Source organism: Drosophila elegans, unplaced genomic scaffold, assembly GCF_018152505.1.
Source record: "Drosophila elegans isolate 14027-0461.03 unplaced genomic scaffold, ASM1815250v1 contig_814, whole genome shotgun sequence".
NCBI lineage: Eukaryota > Metazoa > Arthropoda > Insecta > Diptera > Drosophilidae > Drosophila > Drosophila elegans.
Window position 1 is genome coordinate 1,030,150 of NW_024546167.1, and position 22,678 is coordinate 1,052,827.

The 22,678-nt window shown below is 39.8% G+C and overlaps 4 protein-coding genes across 26 annotated transcripts in view; 2 read left to right on the top strand and 2 right to left on the bottom strand.

Annotated features, from left to right (window-relative positions):
* LOC108141790 (sodium/hydrogen exchanger 3) overlaps positions 1 to 8,895 on the top strand; it is a 21,268-nt gene extending 12,373 nt beyond the window's left edge. For 8 of the 20 annotated variants that reach the window (XM_017265313.2, XM_017265316.2, XM_017265314.2 and 5 more), the window contains 4 exons: positions 83 to 298; positions 1,924 to 2,136; positions 2,892 to 3,237; positions 6,342 to 8,895. In XM_017265313.2, coding sequence (XP_017120802.1) covers positions 83 to 298; positions 1,924 to 2,136; positions 2,892 to 3,237; positions 6,342 to 6,864 — 1,298 coding nt within the window. In that variant the 3' untranslated portion in view covers positions 6,865 to 8,895. Of the gene's footprint in view, positions 1 to 82; positions 299 to 1,923; positions 2,137 to 2,891; positions 3,238 to 4,356; positions 5,522 to 5,545; positions 5,779 to 6,341 lie in introns of those variants that run through there. The other 12 variants (XM_017265324.2, XM_017265326.2, XM_017265327.2 and 9 more) reach the window with 7 other exon arrangements.
* LOC108141792 (intersectin-1) lies at positions 8,799 to 18,855 on the bottom strand. Of its 4 annotated transcripts, none has more exons than XM_017265334.2 (12): positions 18,760 to 18,855; positions 18,051 to 18,526; positions 17,548 to 17,958; positions 16,555 to 16,985; positions 16,199 to 16,472; positions 15,992 to 16,139; positions 15,661 to 15,927; positions 14,703 to 15,593; positions 13,464 to 13,718; positions 13,104 to 13,377; positions 12,075 to 12,248; positions 8,799 to 9,367 (listed from the first exon to the last, which is right to left on the bottom strand). In XM_017265334.2, the coding sequence occupies exons 2-12, from the start codon at positions 18,212 to 18,214 to the stop codon at positions 9,045 to 9,047; spliced, it is 3,612 nt and encodes a 1,203-aa protein (XP_017120823.1). In that variant the 5' UTR covers positions 18,215 to 18,526; positions 18,760 to 18,855; the 3' UTR covers positions 8,799 to 9,044. The 4 variants fall into 4 exon arrangements, with proteins under 4 accessions (XP_017120823.1, XP_017120824.1, XP_017120825.1 ...); XM_017265336.2 differs by lacking the exon at positions 8,799 to 9,367 and adding an exon at positions 9,640 to 11,629; XM_017265335.2 differs by lacking the exon at positions 13,464 to 13,718.
* A 442-nt stretch (positions 18,856 to 19,297) lies between these two features.
* On the top strand, positions 19,298 to 20,275 carry LOC108142077. Its single transcript, XM_017265764.2, has one exon. It carries the CDS (start codon positions 19,369 to 19,371, stop codon positions 20,224 to 20,226), a length of 858 nt encoding a protein of 285 aa, XP_017121253.1. The 5' UTR covers positions 19,298 to 19,368; the 3' UTR covers positions 20,227 to 20,275.
* LOC108142076 (protein fuzzy) lies at positions 20,196 to 21,982 on the bottom strand. Its single transcript, XM_017265763.2, has 3 exons — positions 21,829 to 21,982; positions 20,662 to 21,776; positions 20,196 to 20,601 (listed from the first exon to the last, which is right to left on the bottom strand). The coding sequence occupies exons 1-3, from the start codon at positions 21,904 to 21,906 to the stop codon at positions 20,544 to 20,546; spliced, it is 1,251 nt and encodes a 416-aa protein (XP_017121252.1). The 5' UTR covers positions 21,907 to 21,982; the 3' UTR covers positions 20,196 to 20,543.
* Positions 21,983 to 22,678: the final 696 nt, after the last annotated feature.

Sequence of the window (22,678 nt, forward strand, 5' to 3'; positions counted from 1 at the left end):
CAATAAAATGTTGCTGGGCGCAAATAAATGAAATGAAATGAAATGAACTGAACTGAAAAAAAAAAAAACAAATTACGATTAGCTGACTCGGATCGCGCCAATAACAATTCCCTGATAGCCCACATCCAAAACCTGCCGGGTTTCGATGCCTCCAAGGCGCGTATCGTCGTCCAGCATTATGCGCCCAGGGTTGACGACAGTCCGGAAACAGATCTAGATTCGCCGGACCAGACTGTTGGGCCCACGGCCGCCGAATTGATATTGCCGTGGCGACGGGATCGTTCATACCAGAGCATTGGTAAAAGACATCATTTCCAGACCAATCATTCCACCCACAAACAAACAGCGAAACAGCAACGACATCTACAAAAATCCGTTTGAATGCTAACATAGCTCACTTCTCACTCATTTACATGCTTCGCATCATGTTGATGTTCAGAACGTATATTTCAATTTTAAGATACTTCAATCTTATATAGTTTCCCATTAAAGTCTTACCTATAAAAATACCAAATAAAATTATTTTACAAAGTCTAGTACTATTTTTGCAGTTTCAAATGCAAGTCAATTTAAAAATACAATTTTGTAGAAATCAAATAAAAAAAATGTTTCTGTAATGATCTATACATTTGCCACTTGGCAAAAGGTATCTGTAAAATAGGTAGTGATAACTTATGACAGCTTTTCCCTGAAATCAAGTTAAATTTTAAGCCATACAATTTGCTGTACATTTTAGGGAACACCAAACCATTAATTTTCACACATTTACAATACTACATTACGCAGCATTCCGTGTATTTAGAACTCATATAAAAGCAGTCATTAACTCGTCAATAGAGCGCCATACGCTTAGTTAAATCAATCGTATTTTGTGCTCAGCACTTTGCGCGATTTGGTCGATTTTCCGTTGAGTTGAACAATTTAAGTTAATCATTTAGTGCCTAATACTATTATTTTCTTAACTCGATTTCCACCCCCGCCCCAAAACTATTAGCCATGCTAAGTGTTGCCTAGATGTAGCTGCCCATCTAATTAGTTATCATTACATTGTGTTCGTGCGTCGTTAACGTAAAATTGCTCGTAGACGGCAAATGCCATTGATTGGTAGATAATTCTAGTCCTCGAATGCAGTTAAAATTTTCTATTGCCAAAGCTCGAAATTACCTGCATTTTACTTATTCATTAACTTACTTAAAGCCAATTTGAAAAGACACTTCAAATTAAAGATTTATTCGTGAAAAATCTATCGAAACAAAAAATGATGAAACATCGAAACAAAGCATGGCATTTTTGTGCATGACCAAATTTTGTGCTTTATTTTTTTAAAAATGGTTTTCTTAATTTTAGTTTTAAGACCCTTTAAAATGCATAAAATAATGGAAAATCTAAATGTCTCGATTTAAAGTTAAACTATTTATACGAATGTATTTACGACAATTTCAATTCTGTTTATACGAATGTATTTACGACAATTTCAATTCTGTGGTTCTATCAAACGTTTTCCTAATTATGGAATTAGGAAATATACCATACTATTTAATTGAATAAGAAAAAACCTTACAATTAATCAGAAGCTTAAAAAAGTTTAAATATGAGACGGCCCTTTTGTGATGAGAAGACTATAGGTTTTCCTTATTTTTTTTTTAAGTGATTTCTGATTTTATCTTGAGTTGAGCGCACTTTGTTTGTCTTTTGCCCTCTTGACTGTGTTCCTCTTCCATCAACTGCGCTTATGTTTCGAACTTGTTGACGATATATCCCGAATCGGCTTTTCACAAAAGCAATCGAGCTGCTAAAGAGCGAACACTGCAGTTGAAAACTGTATGCTGCATGCCCAAGCGAAGCCAATAGAATGATTATTCCATCAAAGATGATAATTTCAAAGTGTATTTATATTTTTTCATATTTTTATTTGCAATATAGTGGCCGAGCATCCCATTCCCGAAGAGGATCGCAATTTGTCCCGCGAATCCGACGGAGAGAGGCGTGTGGCCACGCCCACCGCCACGGAATCCCAGCTGCCGTGGAAACGCCAGGGTGACGAATGCACGGATGCAGTGCAGCAGAATGAGTTCCCGGCTTGGGCCTCGAACAAGGAGTACTTGGCCTACAATTCCCCCAGTGCAACATTCCTAGGTAATGTATGCAGATACAGAACTCGGTGAAAGCGTTTCAGGATAATAGCTGGCGGGAATGGGAAATGAGTTTTCCGACAATCACACAACAATTTCCGAATGGTTATTGGGGGGCTCTCCTGTGGCTGTTCTTTCTATATTGAATATTCATGTCCTTGGTTGATTACTGTTTTGTGAATTGGCAAAAAACAGCTCCGGTTGCACAGAGAAAAATCAGATAAACATTTTTGTAGTTAATTGTAAATAATTTTAACTTGTCAACAAATAAAAATTTTTAAAAATCAAAGTACACAACCAAATTTGAAAATATTTATATACTGTAATGAACTTATTTTCCAAAAGTTGCATACGTTTAAAAAATTTAAAAATAACATTTTTTCTCTGTGTATACCCCAAGCAAATTTGTGTATATATCGATCTGACTGTATATTCCTATAAATGTATATATTTTACTCGATTGTATTTAAAAGCACAAAAGAAAAAAATAATGGTAAAAGATTTTCGATGGCAAAATTTGCACTCTACTTTTTGTGTGTTTACTGATTTGTTGTTGATTTCGTTGGGATTTTCCTTAACTTTTCTGTTTGTTCTTTCTCTCTTTTCCCCCGCATTGTTTTCCCTCGGTAACTGTTGCCCACTCCACTCCACAACACCTGCCATCCACGCTCCACACCAAACACCACACACCACACACCATACGAACACCCTGTAAAAAAAAAACCCTCTGATAACGCGCCCAACGAACCCGCATAAAAGGTGGTATAAACAAGCCTAAACAGCCCAAGTCCGTCATAGGTCTCTTCCGGCGTGAGAGTTCCAGTTCGAAGGCCGGAAGCGTTGGCATCGGCAGCACAGGGGCCGTGGACACCGCCGCCAGTGGCTCCGTGGATCCGATGGTTGTGCCCATTTCCACCCAAGCGCCCAACGCTCCGTCGACATCGATGCACAATCCGCGGCTGGACAAGCGCTCCCAGTCGATATCGTCCGGTTCGCTGGGTGCCGGAGCCCATCAGCTCGGTTCGGATGGTCACTCCGGCCCGTTTCCGGTCACGGCCAGTCACCGGCGTAATGTGCGCAGGGGCTCCATGCTGGAGCTGAGCGGGTAAGTTCCGTGTCCACTTGGTCAGACACCCAAAAAACTACACACCTTACTGTTTTGTCTATGTTCATTGATACTCATCTAGTGTTTTTGTGTTTTTTTTTCTGACTGAAATGGGTCTTTTAGAAATGTTATAGTCAAATTTAAAAACCTTAACTTTAACTATTAAGCAGGGGGATATTGTTTCTAATAATCAAAGCACTGAATATAAATAAACCTTAAACAATTCTTCTAGAAATATTTATTGATATGACTTTATTTTTTTTTTGGCAAATGGGTCCTTAAAAAATATTTTTAGATATATTAACCATATCTTAAATAATATAAATATTTATAGGGAAACTTTAAGGAATGTTAAATGATACAACCAGTATTATTTTGGTATGATTTTCTTCATTAATTTTGTTTTATCCAAAGACCTGCTAAAAGACCTGTAAAGTACTACAAATTTTAACTTAATTCCGAAACTAAAGTCCTAGCTTAAAACCCATTTCAGTTAAAAGTTTCTTCATTTAACGCTTGTTTTTGAAATAGCTTACTAATATTGTAAACATTTTGTTTCGTTATCTTGTGTCTTTAACATTTTGTACATTATTTAGAAGCTAAGTTACGTATTTTCATTTTTTAATAATTTTTTTTAGCCTAATCATTATAATCTAAAGAAATAAAATCATTTTAATATTATTTTTTACACAATTTTTCTGCATGCGAGTTTGTTCCATGTATCTAAAGACATTTGTTAACATTTTGATCTGGCTTTTCAATTGATTTTGAAATATCAACATTTCAAAAAGGATTCCTTGTGAACAATTTTTAAATTTAACCAAATTTAGTTTGTTAGCCTTACAAAAACGCCTTCTTCTTCAATCGAGTTGCAGAATACTTTTATTTTTTTATCCTTAAAGTTTCTTAAAAGAATTTCATACCGCATTACTGCGACCTTTTTCCCGCCATAATATAGATATATCCCCTTAAATTGCCCTTAGTTGCACCTTTTTCCGCAAAGTAAAAAAAAACGCTGCTTAAAAATAAATGTTTTACTGCCAAAAATCATTATTTTGTTTGTGGATATCTTGTGGTTGAGCCTCGTCTGTGTCTTTTATTGTGATGATTATTTTACAGACTCATTGCAACTGGACGCAGACCCAGTAGAATTTTGCAATTTAGTTCGGGAACAACTAATTTACTAGTGTCAGCCACGTTCACAACTCCTTCTCCTCCACCTCCTTCTACTTCTACTTGTACTTCAACAACAACAACAACAACTACAATAAATACAACAACCACATCAACCAACAACAACAACACCAACAATTCAACAGAAACAACATCTGCAAGTGCGACTAACTCGACGCCAACCTCCCCGAGATCGGAGGATAGCGCCACATATACGTACTGCCCAAAGTAATAAGCTTAACCGAAACCGAATCAAAATGTCTTGAAAAATCTAAACCGGCCATTAACGAATTTCGAACTCTGTGAACCAAGAGACAATGCTAAACTACCACATATAATAGGATACATATTTTAGCTCTTAATACTAACCACACCAAATTTATATACGAAATATCTTTACTGTATACTGTAGAGCCACAGATCAGAGCATATCATTGTAGAGTAACAGTCAGTCAGTCCTTGTAGGTTCAACTTTGCCAGCGATCTCTCCTTTCATCTCAGCTGGAATTATTTTAATGCAATTAAATCAAATTCGGTGACTAATAGTCTTGCAATTGGTTTTGACTTCATTCTTCTTCGCACAACTCACTCAACACAGATTTCTAAACTGGACCCACAAATTTCGACCTATTCTCCACTGTATATAACAATGAAATTAGGATGTTGTTAATTGGTGATCGGTTGATTCAGTGCCAGGCATTCATTTTCTGCATTCAAAAAATTATGCTGGGCTGCTGAAATTGTTATAACTTTGTTTGCAGTTTTATTGATTTGCGTTTTGCTTTTGTTGTATAACAGTTTATTAAAAGTTGTAGACAACCCTAAAACGGTAGTGTAATGTTTATATAACACCCCACTTTTTTAATTTCACATCAAATTTGTTGTCTTTGCATATTGCTTTTACGTCTTATATGTGTGTGTTTGTTTTATGTAACAATTTTTATGTAACATGATTGAGCATATCCTTTTGTCCAATTATATAACCCAACCCTCGCCAATGCAATGCAATTTCTTAAAAAATAACGATGCCTGAAGTGCACCAAAAAAGCCCGAAACCAAATCCGAACTTAAAACTTTACAAAACTAACAACAAACAATATTGGAAAACAATTTGATGAATAATTATATTTTTTAGCGGCGTGTCCATTGAATCTGATTAACAAAAATCCAAAGCAGCATAGAGGCAGAGCAATTAAGTAGCTAAACTGTCCACTAAATGCACAAACACACACCGTATCTCTACGCACACAAAAACACACACAGACACAAAACTGCTATAAAGCTATTTTTTATACACTTGAGAGCACCTGTGATATCCTTAACTACACACAATTTCAAAACCTTAATCCAAGTGTAACAATACTGTGTGTAAGTATTAGACAACGTATATTTTCCATATGCTACATGTATAACACTGTTCCTGGGCTCGACACAACTAACAATCGAACCCATTTAATACCCACACTCTTCTCTGTGCTAATTTCGATACTGGTTTTCTTAACTATATTTTTAAATGACGTACAAAATCCAAACAACGAACTTAAAGAAATTGTATTGTATTAAGGGAAAACGTAGTGTAAATGTAATATAGAACTGTTATACTGTGCCTTAAACAAGTCTTCCCTGTTAGCTTATCTTCCATATTCCTGTTCTATTTTAATTTGCTCTATGTAGTGCTCAAAATAAATATATAATTTTTCAAATTTCATCCTTATTAAGTGTAAGTTTTTTACAAATGATCTTTTAAATCTACATTTGTAAGCCGTAGCCTCATATTTACATTAACCCAAGACGAATACCCAAAGCATTAGCCAAAATTGATCACAACTTTAACATTAACTTTCTACGCCTTCTCTTCACATCATCCCACCATCGATTACCAACCACCTCCAACCACCGCACAACACCACCACACACAACACCACCAACAGAGACACAATACCCGAGGAGTCGTCGTACCAGCATGGACACTCCAAGTCCTTGTGCGAGCCGGCGGATTCGGATGACTGGGAGGGAGCACCACTTTCCAACGCCGCCGTCGGCGGGGCCAACAGCGAGCGAATGATGCGACTGAGCGGCAGGGAGCCGCTCCTGCCACGCCCCTCCAACACACCACGCGCCCAGATCCGTCGCATGAATGCGGGAGCGGTGGGCGGAGCAGCTGTTAGCCAGGCGGGCCGCAAAAACCAAGTGACAAAGGCTCTGTTGGACTACGAGGATTCGGAAACGGACTCCGAGGAGAACGATGACGATGATGATGACGATGATGAGGACGAGGACTTTGATTCGTACGACGATGAGAACATTGTGGTCACCACCTTTACGACACCGGCCACGGGCAGGAGATCGGGTTCCAGTCCGGGCTCAGGATCGGAAGCCAACGCCACCACCACCACGACGACGACGACGACAAGCATTCGACTGACCCGCAACAACGATGAGAGCATCATTTGAGTGTCGAGCACAGACGGTGATGCGGAGGAGGAACTGGAGGATGACGGGGATCATCTGCCAACGGAATCAGTACCACCACTCCACAATCTGAAACGTTCACGGCGAAGCCTGTTCCCGTACGAAATGTTCTACTAACTCCGGAACACACACCCCACACACACACACACACAGACACACATTTATATGACCTAGTTTGTAAGCCCAAAGTTGACAGAGTTGCAAATTAGTTTGCCCCAAAAAAGAAATGGTTTAAAACAAAAAGCTTTATAATTATAATTCTAACCACACAAAAATCGGACAAGGCTTAGATATACGAGAGTAGCGAAAAAAATTGTATATAAAACCAGATTTGAACTACAAATTAATTTCCTCTTGATCATTTAAGTCGCTTCTTAAGATTTTTAACTTCCAGTTTATGTTTAGTGTTTAGTCCCGATCAATTGTTATTATGTACCACAAACGTGTATATCCAAAAAAAAAACCGATTTATTAATTACAGCTAATGTGTTCCAAAATAGCAAGCAAGCAAGTTAATTGTGTAATAACTAACAAAGCGTAGCCAAAGTTCTTATTAAGCCCATTACTAAAACTGATTTCATTGTTTATAGTTTAGTTAAAATGTACGAAATTGAGATCACATTGTGTGTTGCTAACAGTACTTAAGCGCTTACTTAGTTCGATAACATAGTTAAAACGCAGAGTTTAGTTCAATTTTAGCCTTAGTTAATAAAGAGTTTAAAGTAATTCATTTCTGTATAGCCGCAGAGTCAGAACTAATAAGAAATCAGCAAAGTTTTTCTCAGCTGAAACTGTAATTGAAGTAACTCAAACATTCATGTAATGCATTTTTTAAATATCAGAATTGCTAATTTGAAATCACTTAAATGTGTGATTTTTTTTGAGAAATTTTAAATTTTGATAAAGTTCCCAATAAACATTTTAATTTTTCAATTAATAAAGCCATAGAGACAGTTGAGTAAAACTTTGGCTGGCCTTAACTATAAATATACACAAATCAAGTAACTAATTGTGGACAGATAAATAGACAGAGTTATGTAATTTATAAATTATTTTTGTAAACATTTACGAGCGATAAAGATAAAAATAACAAATAACAAATGGTGGAAATGTTAGAACGAAAGAGAATTTTGCGAACGATTTTGTGTGGATTTTGAGTGTATGACTAGGATTGAGCTAAATCGAAGCACTAAAAGAAAAAATAGACATGCTCAAAACCAAGTAAAATAAACTAGAAATAGTTGAATACAAGTAATTTCACTATGCTGACGTAGATTTGAAAATGCATTAGACGATTAGACGAATAATAATTTCCAGACCAGACCCAAGGGGACACACGATACGGAGCCAACTGAGAACACAGTAGCCAATATCCAGAATGGGATAAAATAAAAATATTTTTCTGGGACAGCAAACGGTATATCGTGGAAATGGAACGCATACCTACCTACTACGAGTAATACAATATATACATATTTATATATTTTCTAACTCATGTGCAACGCGCCTAGTACCAAACTTTAATTTAACCATCTACCTATTACTTAAGTAGTTTGTATTCGCATTATGTTCTATCCAAGAAATTGCCTTCTGAATATGCACACCAGATCAGATAGAATTGGTTAACTTAGTTTGTTTCTTATTTTATTTTAATCAGAAAGACAATAAACAGCTTCGAGGTTTACGTGATCTTGGAAATTGTCATTTCAATAAATCTTTAATGGAAAAAACATAAAAAAAATCAGAGCTGTGTTATATTATGAGCAGGTTTTCTATATAAACTTGAATTATTCCACTGAACTTTCTAAATTGAGTAAGGATTGTGGCATAGACATTTTATATATGGAATGGTGGCTCATAAATTTCTTGCTTAAGAAAACTATAATTGAATTCAATTGATGACTAAATCGAAAAAGTGTTTGCAATTTTCATACCGTAGGCCTTAAGTTGTGCATACTTCAAAATTAATAAAACTATTGATAGCGCAAAATAAACAAAAAAAAAAAACTTAAAGAACACACACGAAGCAAAACAGAAAGAAAGAATTGTAAATTGTTAAACTGATTTTAAATATTATATAAGAAAAAATTTTACTAAAAATAAAATAATGAAAAAAGTGAAATAATCTAGAACGAAAAACTGGGATTTTTTTGGTAACTGATTCACCAGCATCGCCATGGGCCAAATCGTTTCTTGGGCAACTGCCAGTCAACCACGACGGACTTGCCCACCAACTGGTTGCCATTTTCCTGTAGCATGGACTTTGCCATCATCTCGGTGCACTCAAACCGCACGTAAGCACTTCCCATAAGTTGGCCATCTTGTCGCTTTGATATGTACACCGATTGGATAGTTCCTCGCAGCTTGTTCTTGAATGCGGCATTGAGCTTATCACCCGATTCAGCTTCGGATCCACGCCATTGGTGCCATAAACGCTGAATGCCATGGGATCGTCTGTCACTGGCAACTTGATCCGACTGAATCTCTGTGGGTGGGAATTTCAGGATATAGTCGGAAATGATAATAGATTCTGTGGTCGAGTGTACCGACCTCCGTCGGTATATATGATTACTTCCTAATCAACATAACTGATCGATACAATATTAAAGATTTTTGTGGAAATTATGAAAACATTGTTTTTTTAGAAATCGCCTTTAAAAAGTTGAGTTATACTATATGTCAATTACAGAACCCCGTTTAGCCTAAAATAAAACCGTTTTTAAAATCAAAAATCATTTTGTTTGAAGTTCCTTTTATACATTTATTGCACCAAATATGTGTAATTTGTTATTTTCATAATTTTATTTAATATTTTTGGTTTTCTTTTTTTACTTGTCTTCTAATTATGTTTGAAACTGATATATTTCAATATGTTTTATGGTATCTTTTAGTTTTGCATTTCTCGAAGAATTAACTTCTATGTTTACTCGTATGCAGTATGCATTGTGTGTGTCTGCAGACGATTCCTATAAGTTTTCCTCGGTCCGGATTGTATATAGGTAAATATATATCGATGGTCACCATTTCGCGTTTAAAGTGAGTCTCAGTGTAGGTGAAGTGTGCTAATGCGTTCAGAATTTGTTGGGGTTCTCTATCCTCGTCGATAATTATTCTTAAGCATTGTTTACATTAATTAACTTTCGTAACGATTAAACAAGTACGCGTATATGAGCATTATATGTATGCAGGGGTGTATATGTGTGGGATTTGGAATGTACGAATATCTCAATTAACGTTTTTTGCATTTTGCTTTTTTTTCTAAAGAAAATTTTTAGTACTTTCTCTATATAGTATGTATATGCTTAGTTTTGTGGTTCATTTTAATTTATTAGTACATATATGTGGAATCAATAATCAAACCCAACATTAGCTACATAAATATGTGTTTTATGCTTTTAGAATTTTCCCGCCCAGCGGCCAATCAGTCGGTATTGTTTCGCCAACTGATCGGCGCTTTGCGGGTCTTATAACGATTTTTTTTTACTTTGGTTTCGTTTAATAGAGCTATAGACGCATAAATAGTCGTGGTATGCAATAACAAGTTACGATTAGGTTAATTCATGTAAGGTGACATTTTTGGTTATCAATTTTTTGAAAGGCATTCGACAGTGTTTCTTCATATGTACGAGATAGCGTAGATACAAATATGTGAGTGAGTTTGTTAAGTAAGACTAACTGCAACTAGCATAAACAGATTCGAACAGCAAAACGTAATATCTGACTATCATTCCAATCGAGTTGAATGAACTTCTATACGTGGAATTTGTACATACTCATTTTTTACATCTCTTTACATCCATTCCTATGCTTCAAACTAACGGCAAACAATTTCAACATTCAGACGATAAGATAATAGACATTAAATAAATACAATTATGGCAGTTGAGACAAGCGCTTAAATTAGTTATAAAATCAAGAATATTACTCAAAAAACAGAATTTTAGCCATTACATATATCTTTAATATTATCAATACTGTTGCCCGTATGTGTAAGCTTATATAACTCCCATTTTTTTTTTCTTTTTTCCATTATCCTTGATGTCTTTAAAGTTTTCTTTAAGATATAAGAGAATGGTCATTATGCTTAATATTTAGTTAACAATAATTCATACTTTCCTCCCAACTTGTTGGTTGGTCGGTTTACTTGAAATATATACAATTATATTCGGATATTATTGGAAAACACAGAAAACCATCGTTATATATACTATATGCGTATGTGTAGTAGCATTTTGGGGGAAAAACTGTTAAATATTCTCGGTTTTCTATCGATAAACACATCTAATACAACGAAATTGAAATTGTCACTTGATATCCTTATGTATTTTGTAGTTTCCATATGCAGATTACTATATAAATCCTCTAAAATGTGTCTTACTTGATTTCGGTTGTATCTTTCGTTTGATTGGTTACGAACATGAGAGCAATGTTTGATTCTATGACTGATTTCCGATGAGATCTGGTTACTAATTCTATCAACAAGTTAAGGGAATTTCACACCGAAGGGAATAAGGATAAACATTGTGAAAAAACGTCGTCAGGATGAACAATGTAAATATGTAAGTAGCCCGCTTTTAGGCTTTTCTAGAATATCGAAATCCGGAGGACATTGATGATGCTGCTGCTGCTGATCTTAATATACCCCAATTCTCAAGGGATCGTGTAGATTTGTCGGTTTGTCGGTTTTTGTGTAAGCGAGTGCATGATGCCGCTTAAAGGCCAAAGCCGAAGCCTCGTTATACGTTTCCTGTTGGCATTTGAAATCGAAATTGCATTTAATTGTTTTACTTTTCATACAAAATACAAATAATGCATTACAAAATATAAATATGCAGACTAAATAAATACACAAATGAATTAACACTAGCAATTAGATTGGCTAAATGGAAAAGAGAGGGCGCCAGCAAAAAAACTTAAGTGTAAATTTAAAAACTAAATAATCACAATTAACAAGTAGATACATCGTGGAAATATTGCAACAAAATCAACACTAAACATAAGAGGGCTTGGGTTTCTAGGGTTCAACTAGGCACGGCTTATTCGAAATAATCGTTAAAAATAATAGCATATGCAATATGTATATGGAATGCGAAAATTATAGAGAGCTAAGCTTAGCAGCGGGCTGGAACTGAATAACTGCAGTTGTGAGATTCACTGCTTGTTGGTGGTGCCATTAGCTTTCGCTGGCTTACCGGACGTCACGAAGGGGCCCACATAGTTGCTGGGGAAGAGACCGGAAAGCCCGTTCAGCTCGCCACGCCACCACTCCGGCTCATCCCGACCCAGCACGCTGATGATGTCGTCCTTTTCGAACGAGAGCTCGTCGTCATTTTGTGCCTTGTACGGATAGAGAGCTATGACTTTGTCTGTAAAGGGTAATGAAAAGATTATTAGTCAAGTATATCGACATTAGTAGCTAACTGTGGCAAACTGAAGTCTTAATACCCCTGCAGTCAAGGGATAATGATATAATACCTTTATAATAGGCAACAAAAACAAGATATGCGCTTAATTCTTCGAAAAACGCCACTTAAGTCAGTTTCATCCAATTGTTCATAAAGTAACTATAAGATAAACTCGTACGATCGACCATATATTATACATATAATAAAATCCGAATTGAAAAGTTTCAAGAATCTATTTGTTACACTGCTCAAAAAAACGGCATAGAACGTATGGTTATGGTTATATGAAAGTATAAAAGATTTATGGCAAGTACAGGATATGGTTAGCCGATTTTAGTAAAATCTCATTGAATAGGTTATAAACACTATAAAAACATCGTTAAGCGAACACATAAAAAAAGACTGAAAGACTGGAACATTTCTAGTCTCTGCGTTTAAACTGAACCCGCAAACGGTATAGAAACAGACGGACATGGCTATATCAACTCGTCTAGTCATGCTAATGAAGAATATATATAAATTATCCTTCTGATTTTATCATACCCACTACAAGGGTAAAAATAAAGTCCACTTTTGAAAAAACTTCATTCAAATATCTTTAAAACTGAAAGCCTAGTTTGCGTAGGAACGGAAAGACGGACATGCGGACACGGCTAAATCGATGCTGATCAAGAATATATACTTTATAGGGTCGAGCATTACTCTTTTCCTGCTTTATAAGCGTTTAAACAATTTTATAGTACCCTCTGCAGGGGTATAAAAAACGTAATTGCCCATTCGAGACATCATTGCCTTCTATGCACGTTTGATACTCACCCAAGATCTGCTCGGTCATCTCGATGCGGCTGCCGGAGACGGGAGTGTTGCGTCCGCTGTTGCGGCCGCCTTGGAGAACCTTCACGTAGGTGGCGGGGAACCAGCCAATCTGGCGGCGCCGTCCCTTGGCCTGCAGCTCACCCTCCCACCAGCCGGAGTCCGTCTTCTTGCGGATCATGATCAGCTGGCCACGCGTCAGCGAGAGTTGCTCGGTGCTGGTTGCCTCATAGGGAGCGATTACTTGCGCGATCTCCGATCGCTTGGCCCGCATACCCTGGAAGATGAACCGCAAAGGAAAGGAAGCACATTAGTGAGATGAAACTGTGGGCAGCGTAGTAACTGGCGGTGTCAACTATTTACGGGTGTCATGGAAGAGGTGCGTGACATGGGTCGGCTGTAGCTCTCGGCCGGCTCGCTGCTTTGTGTCTTGGACTGTGTATTGATCTGGGAGACTTCAGTGTCGAGGTCTTCGTGCGCCTCCTCGGCCCCAATGCCGGGGCTTGTGATCGGCTGCTCGCCCACCTCCTGGACAGGCAGTGGCTGGAACACTTGCTCCTGCGCCTCCACCACCGATGGGGCAGCAGCGTAGGCAGCGTTGCCGTTCAGCGTCGTCTCCTGGGTCAGTGCAAGTGTTAACGACAACGGTGGCAAAAAGCACAGCACATGAAAAGCATTGGATTAGTAGATGGACATGAGGGCAACGGTTAGACACGACTCTGGGCTTTGGGATAGTGAACTCGCTACAAAACTATAGTGTGGGTCAAGCTAAGTCTCGTTTCGTTTTGCCAACTCTATATTTACAAGTCTCAAGATTATATTATTTTGATAAACATGTTGTGTTTTAAAATTAAAAGAGGAGTAATTAAATCTTAGTACGATTAACTGGTGCAAAATCTCTCTTTTTCCTCAGATGTTTTTTAAACTTCATTGGTCCCTATCTCAATATGACTTAATAGTTCATAAAGTTATTGTTCATTGCTGCAGTTATATGCTATACATACAATATATAAATTATTTATAAATAAGTTTCAAGCAAACATCTCAAAGAAAAAGGGATCTAATGAACTCATGTTCAATTGTTTTAAAGTCAGAAAAGTATTTATTGTATTTTATTAGGATTAACTCGTACAAAAACGATCTATCTCTCATATTTTTCTATAAAATTATTTCTTACTAAAAGTAAGTAAGTAAAAGTAATATAAAACCTATATCAGCATGAGTTATTGGTTATTGGCTGTAGTTATATGATATATATACAATATATAAATTAATTATAAGTAAGTCTCTAACAAATGTTATCTTTAAACTCATGTTGAATTGTTTTAAAGTCAGAAAAGAATATTTATATATATAATTTATAAATATTCCTAGGACTAACTCGTACAGCAACGATCTATCTCTCATATTTTTCTATAAAATTGTTTCTTACTAAATAATTAGTGTTATTTAAAACCTATTTCAGCATGAGTTATTGGTTATTGGCTGGAATTATATGCTGGTTCTAAAGCTCTTGCAACGCTTAAACAGAAAAGAATTATAGAATTGTCCAATGAAAGGACCCACACCAAACTACTTAATGTGCCACATATATGAACTTACCTGATCCAGGGCTTCAACCGACTCGACAGGCGCCGCGTTCGCCGTTCCCACGTCCGCCTTCTGGACGTAGTTCGAGGGGAACATGCCGGTGCGATTGCCAATGGTGCCCGTCCACCACTCGCCCTCCTTTTTGATGACCATCACCATCTCGCCGGCACTGAAGCTAAGATCACCATCCTCGGCGGAATCATAAGGATATGCGGCTATGTAGTACTCCACATCGCCGGCGGCACTCAGATCGCCGGCGGCAGATGGCGGTACCGCCGCACTACTGATATCGATATTGTCATTATAGGTGTCCGCCACGGCTGTCACTTCGGCAACCACTTGCGGTTCGACGGCAGCAACTGCACCATCGTCCAGTTTCTCCACATAGGATTCGGGGAACCAGCCGGTGTGTCCGTTTATTTCACCAGCCAACCATCCCGGTTCGGCGTTCTGTTCCAACGGCACCAAGATAATGTCACCCGGCACGAATGTAATCTCCTCGGCATTGCGAGCATTGAACTCGTACACGGCCTGGTATTTTACGAAACCCTCGGGAGCCGGTCCACTCAAATCCATAGCTGGAGCTGCCACGGCGGTGACATCGTTGCTCATGCCAGCATAGGGATCGGTGGCAGTCGTATTCGTTTCGCCCCAAGCACTAGAGCTGCCCGTGTCCCAGGCCGAGGTCACGGTGGTCTCGTTCTTGCGATTGTACTTCAATTCCAGCACCGAAGTGCGCTGCACATCGTACTCCTTGTACAGATCCTCGCACTTGTTGAGCAGAGCGGAGAGCTCCGCCTTGAGCTCGGACATCTGGTTGTCGTTAGAGTTGATGTCCTCCTTCTTCGACTCAATCTCCTTGCCAATGTTCTCGACCTTGTCTTTGATTTGTTTAATTAACAGCTGTTTAAGTGATAAAGGTAGTTAGTGATTTATTCTAGAAATATTATATAAATATTTAAATCATTACCTGCTTGTGGGCAAAGGCTGCATTCAGTTGCTCCTGCTGCGCATTGTCGCCACCTATGGCTGCGCCGCTGGCCTTGCTCTTGGCATCCCACTTGGCTCGCTCTTGGGTGAGCTGCAGCAGCTTGGCGTTCTGCTCCTTGATGCGCGACTTCAGCTGCGACATTTCACTCATGGAAGTGTCGCGCTGAGTGCGCATGCCATCGATTACGGTCTTTACATTGGTCACGCCCGCCCGAGTGTCGCAAATCCTCTGCGACAGATCCTTGATCTGTAATTATGTACTTTAGATAAGCAAGAGCAAATAACACTAACAATTTTAATCGGGGCCCAACCTTTTCATTCAATGTGCTCAGCTCCACATTAAGCTGGGTGTTGTGTGCCTTTTGCTTGAGCACACGCTCCTGTTCCCTCTCCTTCTGTGCGTTCATTTCAGCAATTCTGGCCTGCTCCCATTCCTGCTGACGCTGCTTCTCCAGCTCCCTAAGGATTTACGAAGTACATTGATTTATTGTGGCTTCACACAAAAGCGTATTTCTCACTTTCTGGCCGCCTCCTTGGCTTCCAGTTCCCGCTTGCGTTGCTCCTCCTTCTCCATCTCGATCTCACGCTGAAGCTGAAGCTGCCGCTCCAGTTCCTCCTGCTGCTTACGCTCGGCCTCCAAGCGAGCCTTCTCCCGCTTATCCGCCTCGTCCCGCTCCTTGCGCTCCCGCTCCTCACGCTCCTTGCGCTGCTGATCCTCTATGATCTTGCGCCTGCGATCTAGCTCTGCCTGACCCTTGTCAAAGTTCTCCTTGCGCTTGTCCTCGAAGGATGCTGAAAGGGAAAAAAAATGAATGTCTATATTAAGAACCATTCTAATTATACAAACAAAAACTTTAAAAGGTCAGGCACATACTTTGTCCGGGCAGTCCGGCTGTTGGGTCAGCATACACGGCTCCCTGCGACGACACGGATGCGTGCCGGGAGGTGGGCTGCGATCCTGGACGCGACACCACCCCAGAGACCGAGCCAGGTCGTGACTTGATCTTGCGCAAGTTGGGCGGCACCCAGTCCGGGGGCAGGGTCACCGGAATCTTCTCACCGGCCATGGCCTTCTCGCACAGGAACATGGCCAGAATGAACTCGTCGCAATTGAGACGTCCGTCGCCATCGATGTCGGACAGCGTCCAAATCTGGGCCAGCGTCACCTGGGGCAGCTTGCTCTGCACCAGAACGCCGCGTGCCTGAGCCCCAGTCAAGTAGCCAGATCGTGTGCGATCATTGGCATTGAACACCTGCGTGTATTTGCGCTTTTGGGCAGCCTGAACGGCCCATTCTCCTTGGTTGCTAAAAGAAAGAGTAAGACATCAGTACTTAATACTTGAATAGATTTAAAAGTTTACTATGTAAAACATTATTTTGCAGATTATTTTTCTTTTTATAAACTTTTTTAAGGACTCTTTTAATACAAGTTGGCATTCAAAAAAATTGTATTTCTGTCCATTAAACAAATTTTAATTAGTTAATTTGATAAGAATCAAAAGATTCATAAGCTATGAAAAATTGGAGTAAGCCAGTTTATAACTACTTGTTTTAAGCCTACAAACATTTTCCCAATAGGAACTACTCTTGAGAAAATAATGATATATCCGCCCAAGTTTTAAAACCTTTTTTTTTTGTGGATATATGCTTTCTTAAAATTTCGTTTAGGGAACTACTTTTGTTAAAAGAATGTTAGATCTGCCTGAGTTTTTTAAACCTTTTTTCGGTGGAGTTATGCACAAAATTTCTTACACAAAACTCTTGTTAACTACCAGTTTTAAGCCTACACACTTCTCTTAACATTTTCTGATAAAACAATCAGTTTTTACACCATTTTGCTGTAAATCCAAGCCATTAATATGCTTACACAGACTCGATGGATGGCGCTCGCTCCGAAATGGACATGTGGCGACTGGGTGGGTTGCTGGAGGGCGGCGTGGGGCCAGCTGGCACCTTGGCCAGATCCACGACGCCGGGTGGCGAGATGACTGGAACCGGTGCAATCACCGGAGGAGGAGCCACCATGGGCGGGGGAACCACTGCGGGGGCTGCTGCAGGAACCATTCCCTTCAGCGGATCCATGGGGCTCATGGAGCTGGTGGAGCCACGTGGCGTCATCGATGGCGTCTTCTGGCCATCCGCAGTGAGGGAAGCCAGCAGGCTGGGTGGCAGCACCTTGGGCACATCCATACCGCGAAGCTTGAGGTTGATAAGCTTGCAGGCTATGCTGAACTCGTTAATGTTCATCTTGCCATCGGAATCGGTGTCCGCCAGAGCCCTGCAGATAAGCGGATGGATGAGTAAGTATTGAGAGGCTCTTATCGCCGCATGAGTCACGGGGGCGTCCCATATACATATGTAGATACTTACCAGATTTGTCCCAGGATCAGGGGCGGCAGTTGGGATTGCAGGAAGAATCCTTTGGCCTGGGCTCCGGTCACAAATCCTGCCTGTGGCTGGAGTGCTTTGAACTGCTCCTGGTACTTCATACGCTCCCTCGGGGTCACCGCCCACGCATCCACGGCCGGATTCATATTGGCCAAAACAGCACTTTATCTTTATCCTAGTTTGGCCCAGAAAGCTCTTACTTTTCCTCGTCCTTTTTGCCTGTTCGCGTGTGTGTTTGTGTATATTGCGCGAAAGTGGCCGAGTGTTTGTGGGTGTTTAGTGCGCTCTCTTCGCCCGCTTTTGAGTACACATCAAATACATGCTCTCTTTGCTCTCGTCGGTCTCTCTTGCGCTCTCTCTTTGCCGCTCTCTTTACTACGACTATCGCCTATTGAGTATCGTATCCGTTTTGGCACCCACCACCCCACAAATTTTCACAATGGATTTTTATGGTTTACCTGCAATGGAATTGCAAAAAATTATTCACCGATCACATATCTGATAAAAAATAACATCAAATAGGTAGCCCATTCGATGGGGAACGCTTTTTGTTATTTGCCTTTAGTAGGCGTTTTCACTCGACAACCGGATAGTGTCCCCAATTGCTGATAAACGATGCTCTGATAACCGCACAGAATGAGCATTGGCTTTTCCCTTATCTAACACTTTGCACAACTATTTTGGGGCTTACTTTGCATTGGAAAAGAAAAATTTTGTATTTGCGTAAATTTTATTTCAATCAATAGTCGGAACTAGTATGACCGTTCTTTGTTCTCGTGGAATTCACAAGCAAGTGTTGAATAACGTAGGATTTAAAGTGTCACTGCGGTTTTTATATTTTGGTCGAACAGGCGTTAACTGTTATTTGAATTTAATTACAGAATGTGATTCCTAAATATCGCGGTAATAAAGAAAATCAGATATCATAGCCTCAAGGATTTGGATTTATTTGGCTGAAAAAGGAAGGAAGTTAACTTCGCCAAGCGAAACGATTTCCACATCTTTGGATGTATGTATAGAAACATGTAATTTAACACAAACGCAAATAATAATAAATGCAATGTTTTCTTTACATAATTTGCACTTTAAATTTAGTTACATGAAAGAATTAAATGTTGTATTTTGTACATTACTTTGAATACATTAGTTTGAATAAAGTATTTTGACCTGCAAAAAATTTACAGTTTTGCCTATCGATCATAACAATCGTAAGGATGAATGTTTTGGCGCCCATGTTTTGGTCACACTGTTTCGTGGAGTATTAAAAAACAAAAATAAAATGTAGCTGTGCTGAAGAACCATGAGCTCTAAGCGTAAATTAACCGTGGAGACCGACGATCAGCAGGAGAATAACCCTGGATGTGCTGCTCCAAGGATTAAGCAGCACATAATAGCAAAAGATTTTGGCTCAAAAAGGAGTATTTTGGTGGAGTCTGCATCCCCTCTTCGCAGGAATACTTCGTCCAGATTCGAGACAAACTGGCAGGCGCTGAAAAAGTCCTTAATCAGCAGCAGTCAACCGGATTCTCCTGGGGAAACCAGTTTCTCCACCTGCTCGCAGCTTCTGAACACCAGTTGGCCGGGAACGAAACGAAGAGTCAAAGCTTTGCCCATCGTGCTCCAAAACTCTCCAAGGACTCCTCCTCTGGTTTCGATTAATGCGTCCAAGCCATCCTCCTCGTTCCAGACTACATGGAAAGCGTTAATGAACGAATCAAGCTGCACAGATTTGTCCCAAGATAGCTCCTCATCATCGCCAGTTACCCAACTTGTTCCGGATCAAAAAGCCAAGCAATACCTGCCAAATGGCCAAAAGAAGGCCAGTTCAAAGCCAAACTTGCGATTTGCTAGAGGAGGATATGTGGATGACTTCCAGAGATTTATGAAAAATGAGCGCATGGATCAGCGACACCTGAATAACAGAAAAGCCACACATACGGCTGAAGTTCTGGCTATTTCAATGGAGTGTGGTCTTTCCATGGCTTTGGTAGCACCTGCAGGCGGGACCAACTTTAATATACTACTTCAAAAGAAGCAGTCAGGACTGCTTAAAGTTGGCTGCAGAATACAATTTTATCTGGAGCCAAACGCTAAGCCCTTGCAGTTAAAAGACAAACAATTGGTCTATATTCGTCCTCACAATATAATTGTATTATAAATATAAGAACTCAAAGCTTAAACTACAAATATAGAACTCATACGGGAATTGCAGGATATATATAAAAATATAATTAAAAAGGACGTTATTGTATAAGTCCTTAAAGCCAGCGCAGGCTAATGTTGTTATGGAATATACCATATACTTATATTATAATATTTGAGTTATTTAAGAAACACATTAGGCGAATAAAACGCCCTTGCCAAATTGAATTACACTTAAGTATACTTTTTCACACAAAAATTAAAGTTCTTTCTTATGCCAAGTAAAAATGGAATAAAATATCAGTCTTTTAGAATTCAGATAGTGAAATCGCCTTACCAGCACACCGATTTCTCCTGGAGTATATTGTCATGGATGCGTTGAGCTAAGAATCTGTAAATAATAAAACACTTTCAACTGAGTTTCCACAAAGTCTATGATTACGAATCAAACCTCATTGCGTGCGAGGGCACAGCTGCCACAAAGAGCAGGAACATAACATTCCCCAGCTCATCCGTGTGGGCATAGCACTTGTGGTAATCCGAGCAGCTATACTGATCCATCAATATAGTTTTATTGTTGGAAGACACCGCCTCAAAATGATGCACTGCATCCATGGTCTGATCAAAGAACTTCTTGAGAATGTCCAGGCGCTGCAAGTCGCCCACAATGATGCGCTTTACACTCGCCGACTGGTTGAGATTCCTGGTGAAGAGGCTCTTCCGCGAGTGCCGGTTGATTAGAATGATGGCCAGCACATTGCCATCGATGTCCAGGTGTTCGGGCAAGCTGCGCGGCACACACCGTTCGGCGGCCGCCAGGAGATTGCCCTCATTCCGGTAGGCACTCATGGCATGGGCATGCAGCTCGCGGAAGGAGGCGTTCTCGGCTCCGCAGAGGACACAAAGGGCACTGTTCGAGGCCACCGGAATGCTGACGAAACGATAGGCTATGTGGGGACTCTTCACGGGCAGATAGACGGGCACATCGTGCTGCAGCGTGCTGGATGAGTTGAGCAGGAAGAGCAGGAGTTCCCGATCCCGAGTGTCCAGATCCCACCATCCCTCGGTGGCCACTGCAATGCGATGTCCCACCACCAGGCAGCAGAAGAGTGAGCCGCAATGGCCACTGAACTCATTGAGGCACTGCAGCAATTGTGCATTCTCCGAGGCCAACAGACAATCCGTGTAGCCCAGGAGCTGTGTGCCCGCACAGGCTGCCTCCAGAATGGCATCCACAATGGGCACATACTTCTTGGCATCCTTTTTCAGTCGCTCCAGGAGCGTGGCATGTGCCATTTCCGAGGACCGCGTGATGAACATGCCAATGGCTCCAAAGACCAAGTCCGCCAGCGTCTGGAGAAGCTGCTCTGATCCCACTCCGCAGCCGCACACAATCAATGTGATGGCATTGCTGTCCCGCCAAATGTACGTCCATTCCTCCGCATCCGCTGGAGCCTGGCTCTGGCTGGGCTGCTGTTTCGAGGTCGTTGTGGACTCCAGTTGAATGCCCAGCGATTTGAAGAACATGTGAAAGCCATTAAGACTGGCCACAGTGGAAAAGGGCAGCTGGAAGATGGGAAGGTTAATCATTTGCCGGCTGGTCGGGTTCTCCACTTACATTCTCGCATTCTCCCTTCTTGCGGGTGAACACGGGCAGTCCCCCATTTGTTGTCAAACATAACAAATAAATAGACATCGCGCCTTCCCAATTGCAAGTTGCAACGTATGCAGAGTGACCATTGTTCGATCTTTCAAATATATAGTATTTTTAATATACCAACCGGGTTATGGGAATATACTGAAATATATTTATAATTAAAATTTTAAATTATTTTTTTAACAATGTTTAATTTTACAGATTTTTACAGATAATCAAATAAAAAATCTTTATGGTTTTATTTCTTGCTAAGCAATTAGGAAATAAATGAGTTTAACAATTTTAATTTAATGTTTATCAAATCACTATATCAGAAAATCAAATTTTGAATTTATATATAAGTCGCACAAGAAACCCTTTCAACAAAGTAAGAATCTGTTGACGATCACAACTAGTTATACCACTTTAGTTTTAAATATTTTTTAAAAAGCTCATATGTTGCCGACAAAAATTAACGGTTTTTCCCAATGAATCGGACTTGTCACCAACTTTGACCAAACTATTCATATTTAAGGCCCCAATATACATTTGTCCTGAAAATTTTAAAAATTATCGCAGGTCGGTGGACTTTGAAAGCTTATCTCAGTATTCAAAACTTTTATTTTCCCCTAAACTAGTGGACCTTTAAAAGTAGTTTTAAAATTAAAAAAAAAACTTTCCATTAATTAATATCTTACGTACAATCGTGTCAGATCTTCAATTCGGTGTTGTTAATAAACTATTTCGCAATTTGGCTTAATTACATTTTTGTTTTCGTAAGCCTATCGAATCAACCTATCGATTAACCTCCGTACAAGTCTGCGTGCCAGGG

Bases quoted from the DNA above. Each gene is read 5' to 3' on its own strand.
- LOC108141792 (XM_017265334.2), bottom strand. From the start codon at position 18,214: ATGAATCCGGCCGTGGATGCGTGGGCGGTGACCCCGAGGGAGCGTATG. The intron at 15,594-15,660 runs GTAATGATTTAA...TCACTTAAACAG, and splicing joins CAGCCTTTGCCCACAAGCAG to CTGTTAATTAAACAAATCAA. The intron at 9,368-12,074 runs GTAAGCCAGCGA...TCCCACCCACAG, and splicing joins GGGCCCCTTCGTGACGTCCG to AGATTCAGTCGGATCAAGTT.
- LOC108142077 (XM_017265764.2), top strand. From the start codon at position 19,369: ATGAGCTCTAAGCGTAAATTAACCGTGGAGACCGACGATCAGCAGGAG.
- LOC108142076 (XM_017265763.2), bottom strand. From the start codon at position 21,906: ATGTCTATTTATTTGTTATGTTTGACAACAAATGGGGGACTGCCCGTG. The intron at 21,777-21,828 runs GTAAGTGGAGAA...CCCATCTTCCAG, and splicing joins AGAAGGGAGAATGCGAGAAT to CTGCCCTTTTCCACTGTGGC. The intron at 20,602-20,661 runs GTTTGATTCGTA...TATTATTTACAG, and splicing joins GTGCCCTCGCACGCAATGAG to ATTCTTAGCTCAACGCATCC.